We start from the raw sequence: 18,875 nt of genomic DNA, 5'->3' as shown, positions 1-18,875 counted from the left end.
TTGAGTGCTATAGCATTTGCTTCCATGCTCAGGTCAACAACATTAGGAGTTAAGCCACACATGCTGACATTGGCAAATGACATATAGTTTAGTCCAGGAACCACTGCTTCAGGATTTATGCAGGCTAAAATGCTGAAAGAAAGCATCACAAAGTTAGGTTACCATAACAGGAAAAACTTGCATTTCACAATATCATCTGATAATTTCTATTTGCTTGCTGAACCAATTACTCCTTCCCTCTGATCACCATAGCTTGATTCCGCAGTGTCCAGATCATATGTTCTGCATTCACTAAAACAGCAGCTCTCCAGCTACTTGCACTGGCAGTACCCAAACATCACGTAAAGAGAATTGCTGACATTCCCTTCTAATATTGTCAATATTCCCTTCCAATACTAACCACAATCCTCTCATGAGGAAGAACCTGGCTCTAGTGGGTTTCAGAGCTGATTTTGTTTTTAAAGTGGGTTTGTAAGCTCTTGGCCTATTCTCACCAGTGAATGTGACATTATACATCTCTGATCCTCAGACTCTAGAAGATGCCATCTAACTTAAAATTTACAGATAGGAGATACAAGCTCAATGGCAGAGACCAAGAACATCTCTTTCCCAATTCATGCCAATTCCAGGATTTTTACAGGAACTCTAACATAGTTTCCAGAAAACTGCAAGGTTCGAGGCTTTGAAGGCATTCTTCAGTAAGAGTTATGTTCATTCATTCTGTGCTTGAAAACACATATGGTACACAAGAAGCTGGTGTAAAGACTGAAAGAATAAGCTCTGGTACACTAGTAGTGGTTATAAACAAGTGCATTTAGTACATGCCTCTCATACTAGCTCATAAACACAAAATCCTTGTGTTGATTGTTAAGAGTCTTCCTCTTTCACTGAGCCCAGATCGTGAAGTTTGCTTAGGGAGAATAAACAGGATCAGATGAATAACCACCCCTTATGCTATGGAGTTCACTGTTGCTTCCTTCTCTGCTGAGCTGTAGAACTTTTCTCAGAATTGCTTATCAGTCATGTGAGTGGCAGAAGGAAGAATCCCACCCCGCTCCCCAGGCTGGAAGAGAAAACCCCAAGAATTCCAGTTCTGTTTTACAGGTTCACTTATTAGCATCCTATTGACATTAAAAGAACACTGACAGACTCTCCAGCCAGGAAGGTAGCCCAGAAATTCCAGAAAAATACCTAATGACATTCAAGTGAAAAGGAGATAAAAGAGCTTAGAAACTGTAGCCAGCCCATGCTGAAGCAGATACATAAGTAAATTCCAGTGTCTTAAACATGCCCTTCAGAAACTGCTTCTGCTCCTTCTTCTATTTCATCAAGGCTATCTTACTTGTAATAACAAACAATTAGAAGAGAAACAGTTTTGATATATATATCAAAGCCATGATAATGATTTCACTTGTACTGGTGAAGCACAAGACAAAGGTTAAGTAGCAGTGACAAAATATACAGCTGCTTAACGTTCAGCCTCCCAAGTCCAGTGTTCCTCTGGAATATTTTGACATAGCCCAAAGGACTGAAATTACTCAAGCGGCTTTGGTATTATTCTAGGGAATTGTGTGCTACTGCATGTGCAATACTTTAAGAATCATCAGATACTCTAACAGCTAGAGCTACTTGTGTTATATTTAAATAATCTGAGTTTTGCTAGCAGAGCTCTTAACCTTATCTGAAATACCCATAGCACGAGCCAGTGTTTCATCTTTGCAGGAAATGCGGATCAAGTTGCCAAACAAATCCCCAGTGGCAGTAAACACAGTCCCTTCTTGTTACTCTTTGAGCCAATCTTCATTTCTGCTTGCACCTACAAATTCCTGCTCAAAACAACCAGTATTTTACCTGGCATTCTCCACTTTGTGGGTGTTTTTCTTCAATTTGCCAGGTGAGTCAATTGTCACTCCAAGACTCTTCAGCTGTTTGAGCGTGGCACTGATCACACTCTCTTTGTCCACTGCTTCCCTGTCAGTCTCTGAAGCCATTTCTGTTGTATCATCAATATTCTGATACTTAGGACCATCATCATTAATGAAGCCTGATTTTACAGGCAAGTGATCTTGCTCTTCTGAGGACTTTAGGAGGTGGTTTACTTGGCCCTACAGGAAAAGGGAGCAGGAGAGAGACCACATGGACAAAACCATCACGACATGCAGCTGTGAAAACCCAAAATCCTGGTGTATTCTTGTGCCACTTAAAACATAATTAGATGGACTAACAACTTATTCTGACAAAGAAGCCAAATTCAGGTTCAGTTCAGATGCAATCCCATAAATTCACAGCAGTGTAGGCAAATGCTACAATATCTTACATTTCAAGCTTTCTCTAAGTCTGTTCTGAATACATATTCATTCTGAATATCACATACTGATATTCAAGATTAAAGCCCTTTAAGGGACTTGAAGGTAAAAAGCTGTGCTATTTTAAAGGGCACTAATTTGGGAAGTTAAGAGCTGACATTGTCTTTGAACTACAGACTTATTAGACAGTATTCCATATATGTATGGGAGAATGATGTACAGAATAACCATTAAAACCTTGAAAAAAAAAAAGAACAACCAGGAACTTGGAACTTTTCCATAAATGTTAAATTTCCATAAATGTAAAATGTGAACACCAACACCACATGAAATTTCCATTCATGTGCCGTTTCGACTGTTTCGTTCAGTGCAGACTACCAAATGTACATGAATTACCAGTAAGTCCTGGTAAAGCTTCTGATCCTCTGATGGATTCCGAGGCAGCAACGAGGCGGGTGGCTCCGAGCTCTGCTCACTTGTTACCACCACGTGGTTGCTGGCTCCCTCTGTTGGTTCTTTCTGTAAAGACACGCTAATACTTTCTTCCAAGGAGGAACTCTGAACAAGTGCTTGGGAAACACTTCCATTTCTGAAAGAGAACACAGAGACATCGAATTGTTTCCTTGAAACAGAAGAAGCACTATGTGTACCTTACCTTTTCATGAAGAGGAGAAAATCTGAGTACTGGAAACAGATACTAACGTTTCTTGGTTTGTCTGCTGCTTGAGGCCTTGCTCCTTCCTGCAGTCATTTTCTTTCAAAAGTCCTTTGAGGACTGAAGAAATACACCTTGCAGAATGAAACTACAACAGTCTGACTAGATTTTCAAAAGGCGACTTGAAAATGGCAATGGCTCCTCTGGACTAGGCAAAACTCAATGATACTCTACAGCTAAACCTTAGAGCAGATGGAAGTTATTAACAAGATGAAAGAGTTATTAACAAATTTGGAGTTTGTCTTACGTTTTCAGCATTTTTACGGACACTTAAAAGCCTTTAGCAATAAGTATCTTCCACATATTCTGAAACCTTTTTTGTACCAAGGTAACTGGTAACAAGATTACTGGGGCAGTTTAAAAACACCTTAAAAACTTCTCAAAGACACTGCTACAGGTACCCACATACACAGTGCACACCGAGTATCCTGAACTGAGAACAAACACCTAGTTGAAATATTTCTCCATAGCAGATGTGAAAGAAGAACCATAATCTATCCTGAAATTTCCAGAAAAAAGGATAAATATTGTAGACTGAGTTACAATGTGATGCTCTCCGTCCTCTTCAGATAGCTGGTGTGTACATTGCAAAAGCCATTTGAGACCAGACATATCAATAGTACTATCATCCCGAAGAAGATCTTTAAACGGCCCTCCTCCCCCTTCCTGTTCCTCCTCAGGAGACAAGTGTAAGATAAGGGAATTTCAGAACTCAACTGATCAATTGCCTGTGTTGAAAGCGATAAGATTTAAATCACGTGACATACTAGATAGTCAATGTAGGTTATCAGTTACTGTTACACTAGCAATTATTCATCGTTCCCAAAAACATTCCCCTCCTCCTCAAAGAAATCTGGGTGATGATCTACGTTCTTACTGTAAGATACTCCTACAGCTATTTTACAGGTTTATGAATACAAGTTGAAGAGAACCTTACAATGGCATCTCTCTCCAATACAATGTTCAAAAGACTGATTTGAATCAGTAACATTTATGGTAGCGATATATGTTTGCAGATAATGCTTTAATCAAGGACTATGAATATTCAAGTTATAGCTTAATTACCAGCCTCTTTTCCAACATGATTATTTTAGAAACCTAATTTAAACTGGAAGGGTATTCCCCCTCCTTTGGCTTTTCATACTTAGAAACTATTGGATGATTAGAAGTCCTAAATTGTTGAGCTATTCCCTTTGTAAAAATATCATCCATATAAATAATTAAAAATATGTTTAAAATCACTTCCCAAATTAGTCTGAGATTAGGCACTGCACTATGAAGAATCTGAGCTTACAAATAATTAAATCAACAGTATTGAAGTTGGCACCTGCATTCACCACACACAAAGTAATTAGGTGTAAAATGCAGAGAAATTCAGGGAGCAATCATAAATCCCCCATTCTAAGCCCCTCAGAACTGAAAGGGTTCTGAATATTGACAGGGAAAAGCCACTGTAGAAAAACAACTGACTACAGCAGCATCCCATTCCCCCCACCCTGTGGGATTTAAGGTAAGAAAGGGAATGCTGCCAGCACTGTACATGCTTTTCCAAGTTAAAGGCTTTTGCCATCAGCTGCTGCTGATAGGTAGGCTAGCTAAACCTGCATGACTGATAAATGCAGACTCTAAAGGCAGCTGTTTTTTGGGTGAGCTGTACAATTCAGTGCATAATTAAAAAACAAAGAAGGGAAAGAACACAACAGCCAAAATCAGGTGACTGTAATTCCTGGAAAAAATACTTACGAAAGTAGTAACTTGTGAAAGGCAGTTCAGCTCATTATGTGAACACAAGGTATTTCAGGTTACTTACTGGAGAATATTCTGATTAGTTCCTTCTTCCACATGGTGAATACTGTCTACAAAGCTGGGCATGTCAACCACCTTTAAGGAAGAAGCAATACTTGTATTACTTGCATCTTGTTCAGCATTAATTGAAATGATTATGTCTTCCTTAGAAATCTCTTCATCCTCTTTTTTCCCCTGTGGTGTGGAGTTGTCTTGTTTTTCTGAGGCTGTATTCCAAAATAAGCTAGCACCTAGAAGAGAAAATTACTTGTTTAAAGGAAACTCATTACTGTCTTCTGAGACCCTTTGCCTTTATAAAGCTAAGGGAATCGTTTTCCTCGCATTCAGGACTTTTCACTAGTGTAAAACCGATTTAGGGTTTAGAATAACTAAGAGTTGCCAAAACATCATTCAAGTCCTAGTTTCTTCCAAGGCATCCTTGATGAAAATAAACAGTTGTATTAAAGCATGTTAATGCATTGACTTTCAGCCAGTTTGAAAATTTTCTCCAGACTAACCACAATATTTCCATGGGTTTAAGAGGAACCAAAACATTAATATGTAACTTCACAGACACAGCTGCATAACTTGCTAAAATTAAACCAAATACAGTCTCTGTGCATGTAAATGACTTACAAAAAACTTCAATAATATATTTAATAAAACACCAGATGGGAGAGAAGCTATTACTTTTCAAAGCAGTTTATTAATAGAAAAAAGAGATAGATTTTTTCGTTCAATATGTCAAAATTTAAAGTAGAAGACTAGAGCTATTGGGAAAATACTTCTTCCAGTGATGGCAATCACTGCTATTGCAGAGCCCAGAGGAAAAAATACAACTTCAACCTAAACTTGCAAAGAACACCTAGAGAACTGAGCTGGTTCTTGTACCTGGTGGATGCTTGTGTACATTCAGCACTCCTGCAAAACATTTTCTCTATGCCCAAATGTAACTCAAACATCCAGGAAAAGTGATGCTAGTCTATCTTTACAGACTAAAGCGTACCTGTGCTCACAGCCACACTCACACTTCTCCTCATGTGTGGGCCAGATGAGGATGGTGTTTCCATAGAAACAACATCCCCTTGCTTCTCAGGCTGCAGAGCATGGCCAGTTGCAGCTGGATCCAAGGAACAAGCCTGATGAGCCTGAGCTTCCAGTAAGCGTTGGATCTGTAACAGTTATCAGCATGTTACAATTTGTACAACAAAATATAAAGTATAACAGGCGGAAATGAATTACTAAATTGGGCTCCTCCAAAATCTGGAGTCAAATCCAGACTGCATTGCCACAGAAGCCTGATAACCTTCCAGTTCTCAGCAGTGCATGCAGCGTAAATCAGAACATCAATTTTGATGTTGGCAGAGCTAGCAAAGATGTTCTAAACAAGCTGGCAGAACTACACCAAGACAACTTGAGTAAAACCTATTTGCACTGCATTTGTTGGAAATATTCTCTGTCCCTTTCATTCATATACAAAGCCTATTACCTACTTAACAGCCAAGTATTTATATGCCAACTGCCCCTACATCATGCTAAACCAACTTTGTACTAATTACAAAAATAAGCACTTAAATGATAAAATTAAGTTTGCCCAGGCAATCTTCACTGAAGTATTTGCATCCACCCTGTTCTCAGATTAGTCCACAGCTCCATGGAGAAATACAACAGTAAAGGCTGCGTTTAATAAGGAGAGGTTTCCCTCTCTTGTGCACAATCCATGCTTTGAGAGGTTGATTTAACACACAGCAGTTATATCTAAAGCCTATTTCAGTTGTAATTGTCTAGTTTAAGCAGGAAAAATGTTTTGTGAGCAACTTTCCTATTCCTATCATTCATCACCAATTCATCATCAGTTTCCACTCTAGCTCTTCAGCTCCAAATCAGACTCTGTAAAGTACAGTGCAAGCAGCATAACTCTCAAGAGGCCAGTATTTAGAAGAAACTTCACCTGGTATCAAACCAGAACTGAGCAAGACCCCAAAGCCCAATTTTCCAGCACAGCAACAAACACCTGATGAATCCTGCCAGTCTGCTGCAAACAGAGAACTGTAGTTTCCAAAGCAATAGCCTCAACAGCTCAGGAAGTTACAGGCTTGAAAGTGAGCAAAGTAACACATGAGAACATTCTGTATCCTTACAGTAATTCCAAAGGCTATAACCTATGCAATTTTTTTTTTACATAGATAAGTATATATATAGGAAAGTATATATATAGGAAAGTATTTATACACAGGGCATATCAGTTTGCATTATGAAAGAGTCTGCTAAAAGGGAAACCTTTCTGTTATGGAAACAGGATAAAAATAAATGTAAAATTTAATCAGGCAAGAGTCTAATAGTTTTCATTTAACCACACCAATTAGCAGAGCTAATCAAGACCTCCTTCTATTCCCAAACTGCAGCTGGTATGACAGGTTCTCTTGTTCCAACAGGGAGAGACAGCAGTTTATTTAATTCCTTTGGCAGGGGAATTATCAAAGCATAATCACTAAGAGGGCAGAGGAGAAAGCTGCTGTTTCCACAAACCTGAGCTTGAAGTAATTTGAGTTGTCTATCTTGTTCCGTAAGAACCCGGTATGCATCTGGAGATAATCCCATCATTCCATTATCTGATCCTGCTTTAGAAGCAGGCATGTGCAGGCACGGTGAGTGGGCTGCACAAAACTGTGGACTAGAGGGGCTTGCACTTGAAGGCAGTCTTATTCCAGGTGATAAGCTATTGTCGAGAGAACAGCCCCCTGTTCTCCCATGATATCTCATGCTTATAGGGCTGCTTGTGGTATATCCTGGATTGCAGCAAATATTTGGGCAAATGATATTTTGATGCAGCCCTGTACAAGGATTCTGCTGAGCCAACTCGGACTGGATTTCTGCTCCATGTTGGTGGCTCATTTTACCAATTCCTTGCCATGAGTTTATTGGGTGATACTGAAGGGAAGCAGGACACTGACAGGCACATGCACCAGCTGGACTGCAAGGTGGCCCTTGAGCTGACACCTGAGGATCTGGTGGTCTTCTGCAGATCTGTGGTGAAAACACGGAGTTGCAGAGGACTGGCTGCAGAGCAGCAGGAAGCTGCTTAGAATTGGATATTGATGTTCTAATTGGAGGCTCTCCTTGCTGGGATACTCCACTGGGATTTAACACAAGTCTCTCTGATGGTTTTCTGGGGTGATGTGCAGAGGTATCTGGGGAAGGCCCACTACAAGGGGTTGAAGGAGAAGATGATCCTGAACTTTTTCTTGATTGAGGGCAAGCTTTCTTAGGGTGAAAGGGTTGCTGTAGTAGAGCTTGCTTTCCTCTGGAAGGCCTTGAGGTTGGAATTTTCTGGTTTAAATGGTTTGGTAGTTGCCTTAAAGAGGGATCTCCCATTTTAGCAGAAGAGTTTTGCTTGTCTTCAGAGTGCTGGGTGGGGTAATATGTAGATTCCAAACACCATTTCTTTTTAATAGGCTGATGTAGTGCTGTGGGTTGACTTTTAGCATTTGAAGTCCCCATAGGCTTAGACGATTGTCCTGATTCTATGAAACTCCCATCCAAAACAAGTGACAGTTCAGGAACTGAAGGAAAGATCCTGGTAACCTGAAGGGACAATTATACAAGCAAGTTTAAGGTCATTTTAAAATACTGCCTTTCATCTTTTCAGATGCAGAATTTCTTAGAAGAAAATGTTTCAACTTAAAAATCAATATATGACCCCTACTAGCTCCAAATCAGCTACACACTGAATACTTTTCTGAAGATTGGAAAATCCAGATACAGAAAAAACAGCAAGATCTCTAGGATCATTCTTAGACAAAATTACTGTCATATGGCATAATAACTATGTCTATTAAATGAATGCTCCAGGTCATCCTCAAGGGCATTTCAGAGTATGGCTCCTTCTCTTTCAAGCAGATTACGTGTTCTCTCTTACTATTTTTAGACCCAGCAGACAGTTGTTTATTGTAAAATGTACTGTTGCACCTCCCACATCCTTCTAGACCTATGGTGTTTGAGGGCTGCTATTTCATAGCATTTGTATTATGCTGCAGTAGAAGAGGGCAGACCAGCAGATCTTTACTTCATTTACCCAGAAGTATAAAAGACAGGCTTTGCTGCCTCTATCTTTACCTCAGATACCACAGCTCTTCCATTTAATGGTACCAAGATTCCGAGAGTAGAACCTACTTTTCTCTCTTCCCAAATCTTAGTATATACAGGAATTAGTGTCTATAATCCTGGAAAAAAAAGGCAGGTTCCCTAGAGCAGGAGTTGGGACTCTTGGTCCGTTTCTTCAACTCTGTTTCCTGGCCCCTTACAATGAATGTTTTTGTTCTAAGTGTCACATAGAGATGATAATTATTTACTTAGTTACCTGTTGACTCACTGGGTGAGGACTTGGAATTGGTCTGGGTGATAAATCCTCATCTTCTACACCAGAGTCATGATCGCTTGCTGACAACTTGCTGGGTGAACAGCCTTGGGAAGGACTACAACCAACATAAATCAAACTAAAAATGTTTGCTTGTCAAATCTGGCAGCAGTAACATGAATCTTCACATTTTTCACTGTGTCATCTATGGTGTAATATCAGCACCATTTTTTAAGTAGTAGCTGCTACACATCCCCTCACTGGTTAGCTACGGAGGGAGCAAACAGCTCTAACAATCATAGAATCATAGAATAGTTAGGGTTGGAAAGGACAATGATAATACAAAGGCTGCTTTTGGACAAGAAGAAACTAACCCACCCTCCCCTCACCCTCAGACATACACACCCTCTAAGTGACATCCTAACAGCAAAGCACTGATTTACATTAGAAAGATCAGGACTGCTACCTTGTTTAAAGGATTGTAAAGGCAATCTTATAGTCATAGATAAAAATTTGAAAGATAAGTCAGATTCTTAAAAACCCCTAAGTTTCAACCTACCCAGGTCTCCAGCTCTGAAAAGTGGAAAAGGGATTTTTTACCAACTTAAATTTGGAGATTTGCTTCAAAAGGACAGATCTCTTAGAAGGCTTAATAAAGTAAACTAAGTTCCATCAGTACAGAAGCCTTTTTAGAAGCATCCACTGTACAAGTTAAAATCACCAGTATCAAGAGTAGAACTACAGTTTCTTTTGGAATATAGTCAGCTTGACCATCTTACTTGAGGAATATTAACTCTAGGAATAAACAAAAGCTCATACATAGATTTTAATGCAAGATCATTATTCACAGCTAAACTGACACCTGGCACAGGCGGTCAAAAAACCCTCATCCAATAAATATTTTTGCATATATGTGACATCTAAAAGATTTACCTTCTGAGAGGAAGTTTCTTGCAAACTCTGCTGAAGAACTCAGTTTCTGCATTTTGGTTTTCTGCACTCAACTCAAACCGGAGAGGGTTTTTGTCTGAAGGTTCGACATTCTGGAATGAAATTTTTTGTATGTGTGAAGCATGAAACTTTCAACCTTTAGCCACTGAAGGACTACTCCTAAAGAAACAGTTTTAAGAATGCCTGTATCTGATTACTTGCCGCTTGTCCTTGACTTTCAATTCTCAATTCTTTCACCACTACAAGGAGGCAGGCAACTTCCCTTCCTGTTTAACACTGTTCCCCCTGCTACTCTGTAAAGTAGTTGGCCTAATTATAGCCATGAGCAGATGCTTCCTTGTGGTAACTGCCTAGATACTCTTCCACAAGCCTTCACCACTATAGAAAACAGCAACTGTTCCTTATACTGTTTCATGCACCACAGCTGGAGACAACAGAAGTGAGCCTCTGTTAAGAGGCTTGTCATCTTCAGGAAGCTAAGCTGTACCTAGGGAAAAGGTGGAAGGCAGCCTTGAACATGGACATTTAACTGGAAAGAGAAAAGTAAACATACAGGACACATGTTATAGTAGCTGCTTCTCTACCAGGGTATAGGTGCATTTATTGAGCAGACTACACATCAGCTTCAGGTTCTGTACAAGAGTAGGAAAACATGTAAGGAAATGAGATCTCGCTGAATTTCCTCAAACCTGGTTAGTTATATCTCAGACCCTGCATCAAACTCTTTCAAAGAATTACTTTGCACAAAGATGAAATTGTTCCTGCTTTCTTACTGTAGCACAAGAGATATGCAGATTACTAAGCACTGAATTCCCTTCTGCATTTGACTTCAAGCAAAGCACAAGCACCAGCACCTAGCTCTGCTCCCCAGAAAGCACCAATGTGCATCACCCACCACAGTTGTTCGATGCGTCCAGCACATACACAGCACACCAGATTAACAAATGCTGCAGGAAATCAGAATCTCTGCTCATAAAGCCAAAAGGGCACTAGAAGAAGCAGCATTGAGTCCAAGACAGCACAATACATTTTAAGAGACAGATTTCTGATTGCTATCAGAAAAGTGAGCAGTTGCTGACTTCTGGAGGTCATCTCTCAATTTGAGACACAAACTGAATTTACAGGAATCACTGTGAAAAGGTAGCTTTATAGAGCTATGCCATTTTCAAACACTGCAGCTCCATTCAAGTCAAACTGTAGTGACTCTTCCTTTAAGTACTTAAACTAAAAATCAAATTTGAAAGTACCACAATGTAGTAGGAAACCAAGCCACTTACTTTGAAGAGGTGTACTGTTTCATTGCAAGTTAAGATCTGAAACCCTAGTTCAGTCTGTCCACTGCATGGGATGCATTCATAAAACTCTGGTTCCTTGTGTGTCAATGAATAAAGCACAATAAGAAAACTCCCAGATTCTGAAAAAACCCTAAAATAGAAAAAAAAACATATCTTAAAAAAAAAACTTAAGAAACAGGAAGGAGCCCCTTAGTTTCTCAATATACTGAGCAAACTATCATACCATTTAGCAAACTGGTGAACCACTGTACTTTGAGTGGTACTGAGCTATAAATAGAGCAGATGGACTTATGAGTGATGCCACATGCAAGTGTCAAAGCAAAGTAGGGAAGTGGGAATAATTAATCTACTTTCTAGCTCAAACCTCTAGGATCACTTAGGACTTTAAATGAATTCCTGTAAAACTTTAATCATAGCATAGAAGAAAGCATCTATAAAAATGATATTGCAATTTTTTTAATAATTCAATTGAAGATATATTATAAAGACACTTAAAGTGTTTCAGCTATCCCTAAATATTAAAAACAAAATGGATCTGGAATAATTTTTTTTTCAAGAAAAATTATACTTAAATAATTTTTTTCTACATTTTTTTAGTACAGCAACAACAACATGTAACACAAAAGATCAAAGGATAACAAAAATAATGTGCATTTCCACAAAGAGGTAGTACTACTTTCAGAATAATTTTTCTTTTTATAGCACTTGCAATACACTTATTTATAGAGCAGGGTTGATTGTTTTTTTTTTAAATAAGATATACAACGGAGAAAGCAGTACAGACAAAGTATTTAAAAAATGTATTCACACACAACTTTAAAATGATACTTACAACTTCAAGAGTTAAAAACAAATGATACACAGATTAAGCAGTTAGTCTGCAGAGGTTAATTCTGGTTGCATGGTTCATCAGCCCTGCCTAATCCACTTCCAAGATGGAATCAGTGAAAGTTAATGAGAGTCAAGCATCTAATAATCTAATTGGGCTCTTATCTGTATTTGGGCATATTTAAATTGTTAAGGGGAAAAAGTAATTTCTGTAATTACAGACACATCTGCTCACCAAATGTAGTTTTATTTCAGATTTTAAAAGCAAATGTGGTGAAGCAGAAGAAATATTTATGCATACAGCATATTTAGAAGTTTCATTTGCCTGAAGAGCAGTTTTAAACTATAAATATCTGCACTCCCTCCTAGCTTCAGCGCAAGCAGAACTTGACAAATATTACAAGTGAAAAGATATAGAGGACGGGGAACGATTATCTACCAACATCACAATGAAAACAATCAGAATGGAAAAGAAAAAAAAAACCCCACAGAATATTTAGCAGGAAGTCAGGACAGCATTAGCTGCAAATCAATATCCTTCAGTATGTTAGTCAGCTACAACCAGAGAGTAAGCTTATGTCAAGGAGAAAACCCATAAGCTCAAACCTGAAACACATCACTGTTTAAACTGCTGTTTCCCACTTGCTGCTTCTTCATTAAGGCAAAATGCAGTGACCTTAATGATATTAAGGTTCTGTGTTTGAAATATCAGCCCAGCTTTCTAACACTTCAGTCATAAAAACTCTGGGAGGCAGAAGTCAAAACCAGAAAGAACAAAGAAAACAGCCTTAACTCCTGTATAATATATAAATCACAGAATTCCCTTAAATATCTTTGAGCAGAGCCCATGTTGCCATGCATTTCTGTGGAATGCATTTTTAGGCAGCCAACAGCTTCCTTGATTTATAGATAAAAGTGACTTGCCTTTCCTGAATTGAAGAACTGAATAAATATCGCAAGCAACAGGCCCAGACTTGAGGACTACAGATATGAGTAACTCCACTCAGCCAACTAGAAGCAAGAAGAAATATCCAGTTAGAGATCATTTCATTAGCAAGTTTCCACTACATAGTCCCTCAAATGTATCTCAAATCAGTATGCATATCAATCTGTAAAAACAGAGGCAAAAACTTACACTCCAACTAATGGTAAAGCATAAGCCTTGGGATCAGACTCAAGGAGCAAAAGCAATTTTCGTGTTTGGTCCATAGTAAGGTAGCTGAAAGAAAGCAGAAGTTGGGGTTTTGTTTAGTGTTATGGAAGGCAGTATTTCAGAAAAAATCCTGAAAAGACAAATACATGTTTAGAAAACACTAAGAAAAAAGTTGGGAGGGGGACAGAAAAATAATCAAACCCATCCTTCCTTCACACTTGAAGCAAATCCTCAGCTTTCCACCAATTTCTTGTGTATCAAAAAATTATCAAGGACAAAATTTGCTTAGTATTATAGTATTCAAACAAATCCAGGAGTGCAAGTCATGTTAAATTTGAAGAGGAACTTTCAGAGAGGCATTCACAAAGTCTCTTTTCAAATAAAATAACATATAGTTGTTTTAAGTTATTTCCCTGGTCTATCTTAATTTCACCCTACTAAATTAGCTGTCAGTCAGAAGGATGATTCCCCAATACCATCTTAAGAGCATGATCAACAGAAAAGATGTTTCGCATTCATCTGATTTTCATTCTAAGGCTAGCACTGATATTATTTAAGCTCAGTGCTGTTTGTATTTATTGTGTTAACTAGAGGCACACACCTATGCGCAAGCAAGACGATGCTTCTACTGAAGTCAAAAGCAAGAAATCTTACCAAGCCAGTTACAATTTTCATCTCACCCCATTTCATGTTTCTCATTTATAATCTTTCAAATTTTTTCCAAGTCCGAGAGTTTATGTTATTTTTATGCCAGTTATTTCACAAAAAGCAAAGCACTGGCTGAGATTTTGCCTACCCGACTACTTTAGGAAATGCAATAAACTGCCAGGCAACTTTGATAGCTTTATCATCACCATTTACTCACCCACATTTACATGTTCCTTGAACTTGTGCAATATTCATTGGACTGCTCAAATTTCTTGCGAGGGCTGTGGGAATGATTGGGACAGACTTCACAGGGGTGTATTCCAAGATATTTGCTGCAGTAATTGAAGCCCAGTAAAAATTAAAATGTAGATTATCCAGGTTTTCTGTGAAAATAATGTGAGCTCTCACAGTGAGCAGTTTAGAAAGGTCCAGTGATTCTTTACTGCACAGACTGTGCTGCAGACCCTAGAAATGGGGAAAAGAGAAAAAAAGGTTCATTGTTTTCATATCACTACCATGATCCAAGTTGTATTATACCAGGAACTCAAATCATTCACCATAGCTACTACTAAAGCAGTAGGCACTGTATAGAAAGCCATTAACCCAGGTTTCCAAAGCTCATGGCTATAATGAATATAATCAATGATGTAAAATATACTTGAAATTAAGCTATGCATATCTTAGCATCATTTTATGATATATTAAAAAACCTGGGGTTACTTACATTGTATGAAAGTTAATAAAATAGTAGGTAACTAGAAGGCTCAGTGATCTAAGTTTTCTTACATGAAAGAAATTTCTATTTTAACATTTGGATGTATCATCAGGAGAAAGTTTAGATGTGAAATAAACATTATTTGTATTGTAAAATATACACAACAACAACCACAGGCACACATTTACAGGGATTCAAGGTGTATTTGCTAAATTAGATGTCTACAGCAGAGCACAGAAGTGTCTGGCACACATTCCAGTTATAAGTACTAACCAATGTAGACTTTATGTGCACAGTTATAAGTACTAACCTACGTAGACTTTATGTGCTTTCTTGCAAGTCACTTGCCTAGCAATAGTTTATCTACAGGAGTGTGAATACTGAAACTCACTCATGATAGATTTGAAAGAAAAACTTGTTTTTTCTTGTTTAAATAAGTTGCAGTCACTGTTCTCTTGCTGGATTTGGTGCTCAGACCAGCTGAAAAACTTTTGGTCAGTGAACAGGATTTTAGCCCAAGATTAAAGACTCTGTGATCCTTAAAAACCCATGAAGAGTAACTGATTTTAATAGTTTCTGATACACTTTTCAATGACTCTCAAGCAGGTACTTTCTCATAGCCAACTACATCATCTTGCATCAGCCACAACTTTTCTGTGTTTGAAATTGATGGCACTTGGAAATCAAGTCCTCTACATAGTCCAGTTGTCTGCCTAGAAGACAGTTTAGGAGACCCAGAAGTTGCCAAGAGGTGCCTACCTGGAAAGCCAAGCTGATATCTTCAGCACCATGCACTATAATATCTGAAGAAGGTCCCCAGGCATTAACTGTACATGGAATCAAAAAGTCTCCAGGAAGAGACGCAGTTGGAATTTTGCCCGATCCACCAGCAATTTCTCGACCAGGATCAAAGCGGTCTATTGTTACTGTTATGCCTTCCCCATCTTTAAAATAAATAAATACATACAATTAGAGCACAAAAGTAACTTGGGCTCCTTGATAACAACTTATGCAATCAACTGATAATGTCTGTCTACCTAATGTTTAGAGTTACCTTCATCTACTGCAAGAGTCCCAAGCAAAAAACAAGAAAACAATCTCTTTTCATTCTGCTTAGCATGGCGATAGGCAAGTCGCAAGGTTTTCTCCATCATAGATAACTTTGGGTTTCTAAAAAGAGACAATAAGCAAGCTTAAGACCCAAATCATATTTCATGTTTGTTTGAAGAAGTATTTATTATATTGCAATTGTTTCCATGAGGGTTTTTTTGTCCTTTAAAAAGAAAGTATACAGAAATATACCAAAGCCCTAAACAACAAAAAGGTAAGAATTAACAACATTGTATAAAATGTCAATGAAATTTTAGCTTCTGCTCTGTGTATCACCCCAGCCATTCATCTTCAAGAAAGCTGTATTTTAACAGAGTAGCTCCTCAGGATGCTCTGTAAGACCATCTCAACAATATTGTTGCTTGCCTGGTCCAGCAAACCAGTAACAGGGGGGAAATGATATTTTCTATGGACAAACAAATAGCAAAGAGAAGGAAGAGCTTTTTTTTCTATGGAGAATGAGCAACAAGGAGAGGGAAAAGCTTTTTCTTCCGCTGGCCCACATAGTCACAAAAACTATAGATGAATACAAGTGAATTATTTTAATAGAAGGTGGGAAAAGTTAGGAGCTAAGACCAAAACACAAAAGTCTCTGAAATTTAAAGATACGAATTGGCCAAAAGGCTTAATTAATTTTGACATGGTGTTCTCTCATTTTAGCACAACATTTAGTGCGAATGCTTAAAGTAGCAGCAGACTGGTCTCAAGTTCTGAATCTAGGGCAGTAAATACATCAACATTACTTTAGCCTGAGATAGCTTATCTGACTTTGACTTGGAAAGAGGTCAGACTTGAAAGTGAAGCTACTGGTTTATGTGAATACTATGATGATAGCTCGTATCATACCCAATCAAGACGAACTAAAATTAAATGCCTCCCTAAAAATAATTTATTTCAAACTTTGTTAAAACCTTGAGGTTTTAATATTAACTCAAAGAACACTATGTGGGAAGTACAAGTGGAGGCCCCTCTGACCTGCAAGGGTTGTCCACCCTTATATGCATATATGCATATACTTGCTCTTACAGTAAGATTTTTGTAACATATGTATGAAATTACACATTTAAATAATAAGGATTAATTTTTACCCTCCCTTTGTTTTGCAAGTCAAATTTGGAATATCCTGCCCTAGAAATTCCCAGATATCAGAAGTTTGGTATTTTAAGCAAGATTCTTGACGCAAGCAAAATATTCAGTTTTAAGTTTTACTTAAATCACCCAATATGTACCCAGTTTGTCAGAAATACTTGTTTCTCTGTAAATATTTAGAAACAAGCAAAAACGTGTTAAAGAAAATGACAAATATAGTCACCTTTACACTTTTCCATAAGAGAAGGAAACGAACAGAAATTGTAACATACTTTAGGATGAGGGACCTCAAACCCATTTGACTGTATTACAGCACAGAAAGAAACTCTCAAATCTTTTCAATTAAAATCCCTATATATTTATAATCCATAAACCAGTTGTTTCTTTTTCCTTTGTGGCTTGTCACACACTAGGCTCAAAAGATAAATGAAGCTCTGAGTTATGTAATTCTTGATTGATTTTAACCTTTAGCTGCTTTAAAAACGTTATTTATACCTGTAATAGGTAATATGTGAGCCAATGACACCACCCATAGGGCCTGGGTCCCAAAGTGCACACTTTGACAGAGGGAAACTGAAAGGGACCATCCTCTCGGGAACAAATCTGGGAAGAAAATCACAAAGATAAACAATGAAAACAGAATAAGCTTTCAAACACATTCAAAGATCACTTATAAGAAGGAACAAAGGAGTAACACTAAGAAAAACAACAGATAGCATGAATAAGCTGTTGGTACTTTTTGCTTCAAGATCAGGCCAATGAAACAGAAACTTTATCCTACAAAGTTGTCAAGGATAGGAACTACAAAGTCAACACAAATCTTTTGTTTTCCACCTGACAGTTCCTTCATGGAATCTTGGAAGATGTGTAGGGCAAATTACAAATTTGCAGATGAAGCTCAAGAAGCAGCTGCTTTGGATATAATGTACGAAAAGAAAAGCTTATCGGCCATTAAAACTCCAACGGCACACAGAAAATCTTGATATAACAACAGCTTCCAAAAGCCCTGTTTTAGTCACTTTTTCAAGTCAGCATTCACTCCACTTCAGCTTTGAAGATTTCTGAAAAAAAGCCTTAACTCAAGTCATATAGTGCAAAAATTGAAAAAAACACTTCAAAAAGGCCTGAAGAAATTAGTATGTTGTCATATGAACCAATCTACACAAGTGAGATTACACTTTAAAGAGTTGCCTGAAATATGTTAAGTAAAATACAAAACATTTGATGGTCTACAACAGTCAGCAAGCATCTCAACAACTTTCAAACAAATACGCAAGAACTTCCTTCGTAGTTAACTGAAGCGTCAGGCTTTGCCAAGGTGCTCTCTTTGTATTTCCTCAAGTTCCCAGGAAAGAACTCTATTTTTAAGGCGGTGCTCTAAGCAACTCGCCTACCTCTCATGTAACCGCTGATTCCCACGAAAAGCCAACACCTTTCAAAACAAGTCCCGTTTAGCGTGTTAAAAGGGCAAACTAAACTTTAAAGACCCGCTATTTTCACTGGGTTTTGGCAAGCACGGATCAGAAACACGCCCCCAGAGCTCCTTATAACCACTCGCGGGGCGGCACCGGACCCAACGTGGGCCACAACGAGCACCACCTATCCCCCTCAGCAGGAAGGGTACAGCGCACCCTCCCTCCCAGACCGGGTACCTCAGATCCGGGCCGGGCAGAACAGGGTCCATACAGAACTCTGTCCCCTTCTCCTCCTGTCCTTGCTGCCCACAGCAGCCCCTGAGCACCAGAGCGGTCGTGCCAGCGTTCCCCGAGGGAAAGGGGGAGCGAGCAGTGACACCCGGACCCCAAGGCCTCGCTACGGCCGCAGTCCCTGCAGCGAGGCTCCGGGAACCGCCCAGGCTCCCGCCGCGGCACGAACCGTCCCGCCCGGCTCGGGCGCCTCCAGACACCACGACCGACCCCTCAC

At 38.7% G+C, this 18,875-nt stretch overlaps 1 protein-coding gene across 1 annotated transcript; it reads right to left on the bottom strand.

Annotated features, from left to right (window-relative positions):
* Nucleotides 1–1,562: 1,562 nt before the first annotated feature.
* STIL (STIL centriolar assembly protein) lies at nt 1,563–18,789 on the bottom strand. The gene is made up of 15 exons (XM_034063759.1): nt 18,605–18,789; nt 17,448–17,555; nt 15,808–15,923; nt 15,513–15,697; nt 14,256–14,503; nt 13,373–13,456; nt 13,162–13,248; nt 11,392–11,539; nt 10,097–10,206; nt 9,167–9,281; nt 7,336–8,391; nt 5,813–5,978; nt 4,832–5,057; nt 2,703–2,895; nt 1,563–2,105 (listed from the first exon to the last, which is right to left on the bottom strand). The coding sequence occupies exons 1-15, from the start codon at nt 18,634–18,636 to the stop codon at nt 1,848–1,850; spliced, it is 3,132 nt and encodes a 1,043-aa protein (XP_033919650.1). The 5' UTR covers nt 18,637–18,789; the 3' UTR covers nt 1,563–1,847.
* Nucleotides 18,790–18,875: the final 86 nt, after the last annotated feature.

This window comes from Melopsittacus undulatus, chromosome 6, assembly GCF_012275295.1.
Source record: "Melopsittacus undulatus isolate bMelUnd1 chromosome 6, bMelUnd1.mat.Z, whole genome shotgun sequence".
Classification (NCBI taxonomy): domain Eukaryota; kingdom Metazoa; phylum Chordata; class Aves; order Psittaciformes; family Psittaculidae; genus Melopsittacus; species Melopsittacus undulatus.
Note: the sequence above shows the minus strand (reverse complement) of the source record. Positions and strands in the feature narration are given on the sequence as shown.

Bases quoted from the DNA above. Each gene is read 5' to 3' on its own strand.
- STIL (XM_034063759.1), bottom strand. From the start codon at position 18,636: ATGGACCCTGTTCTGCCCGGCCCGGATCTGAG. The intron at 15,924-17,447 runs GTATAAATAACG...GTCTCTTTTTAG, and splicing joins TCACATATTACCTATTACAG to AAACCCAAAGTTATCTATGA. The intron at 2,106-2,702 runs GTAATTCATGTA...CTTTTCCTGTAG, and splicing joins AGCTTTACCAGGACTTACTG to GGCCAAGTAAACCACCTCCT.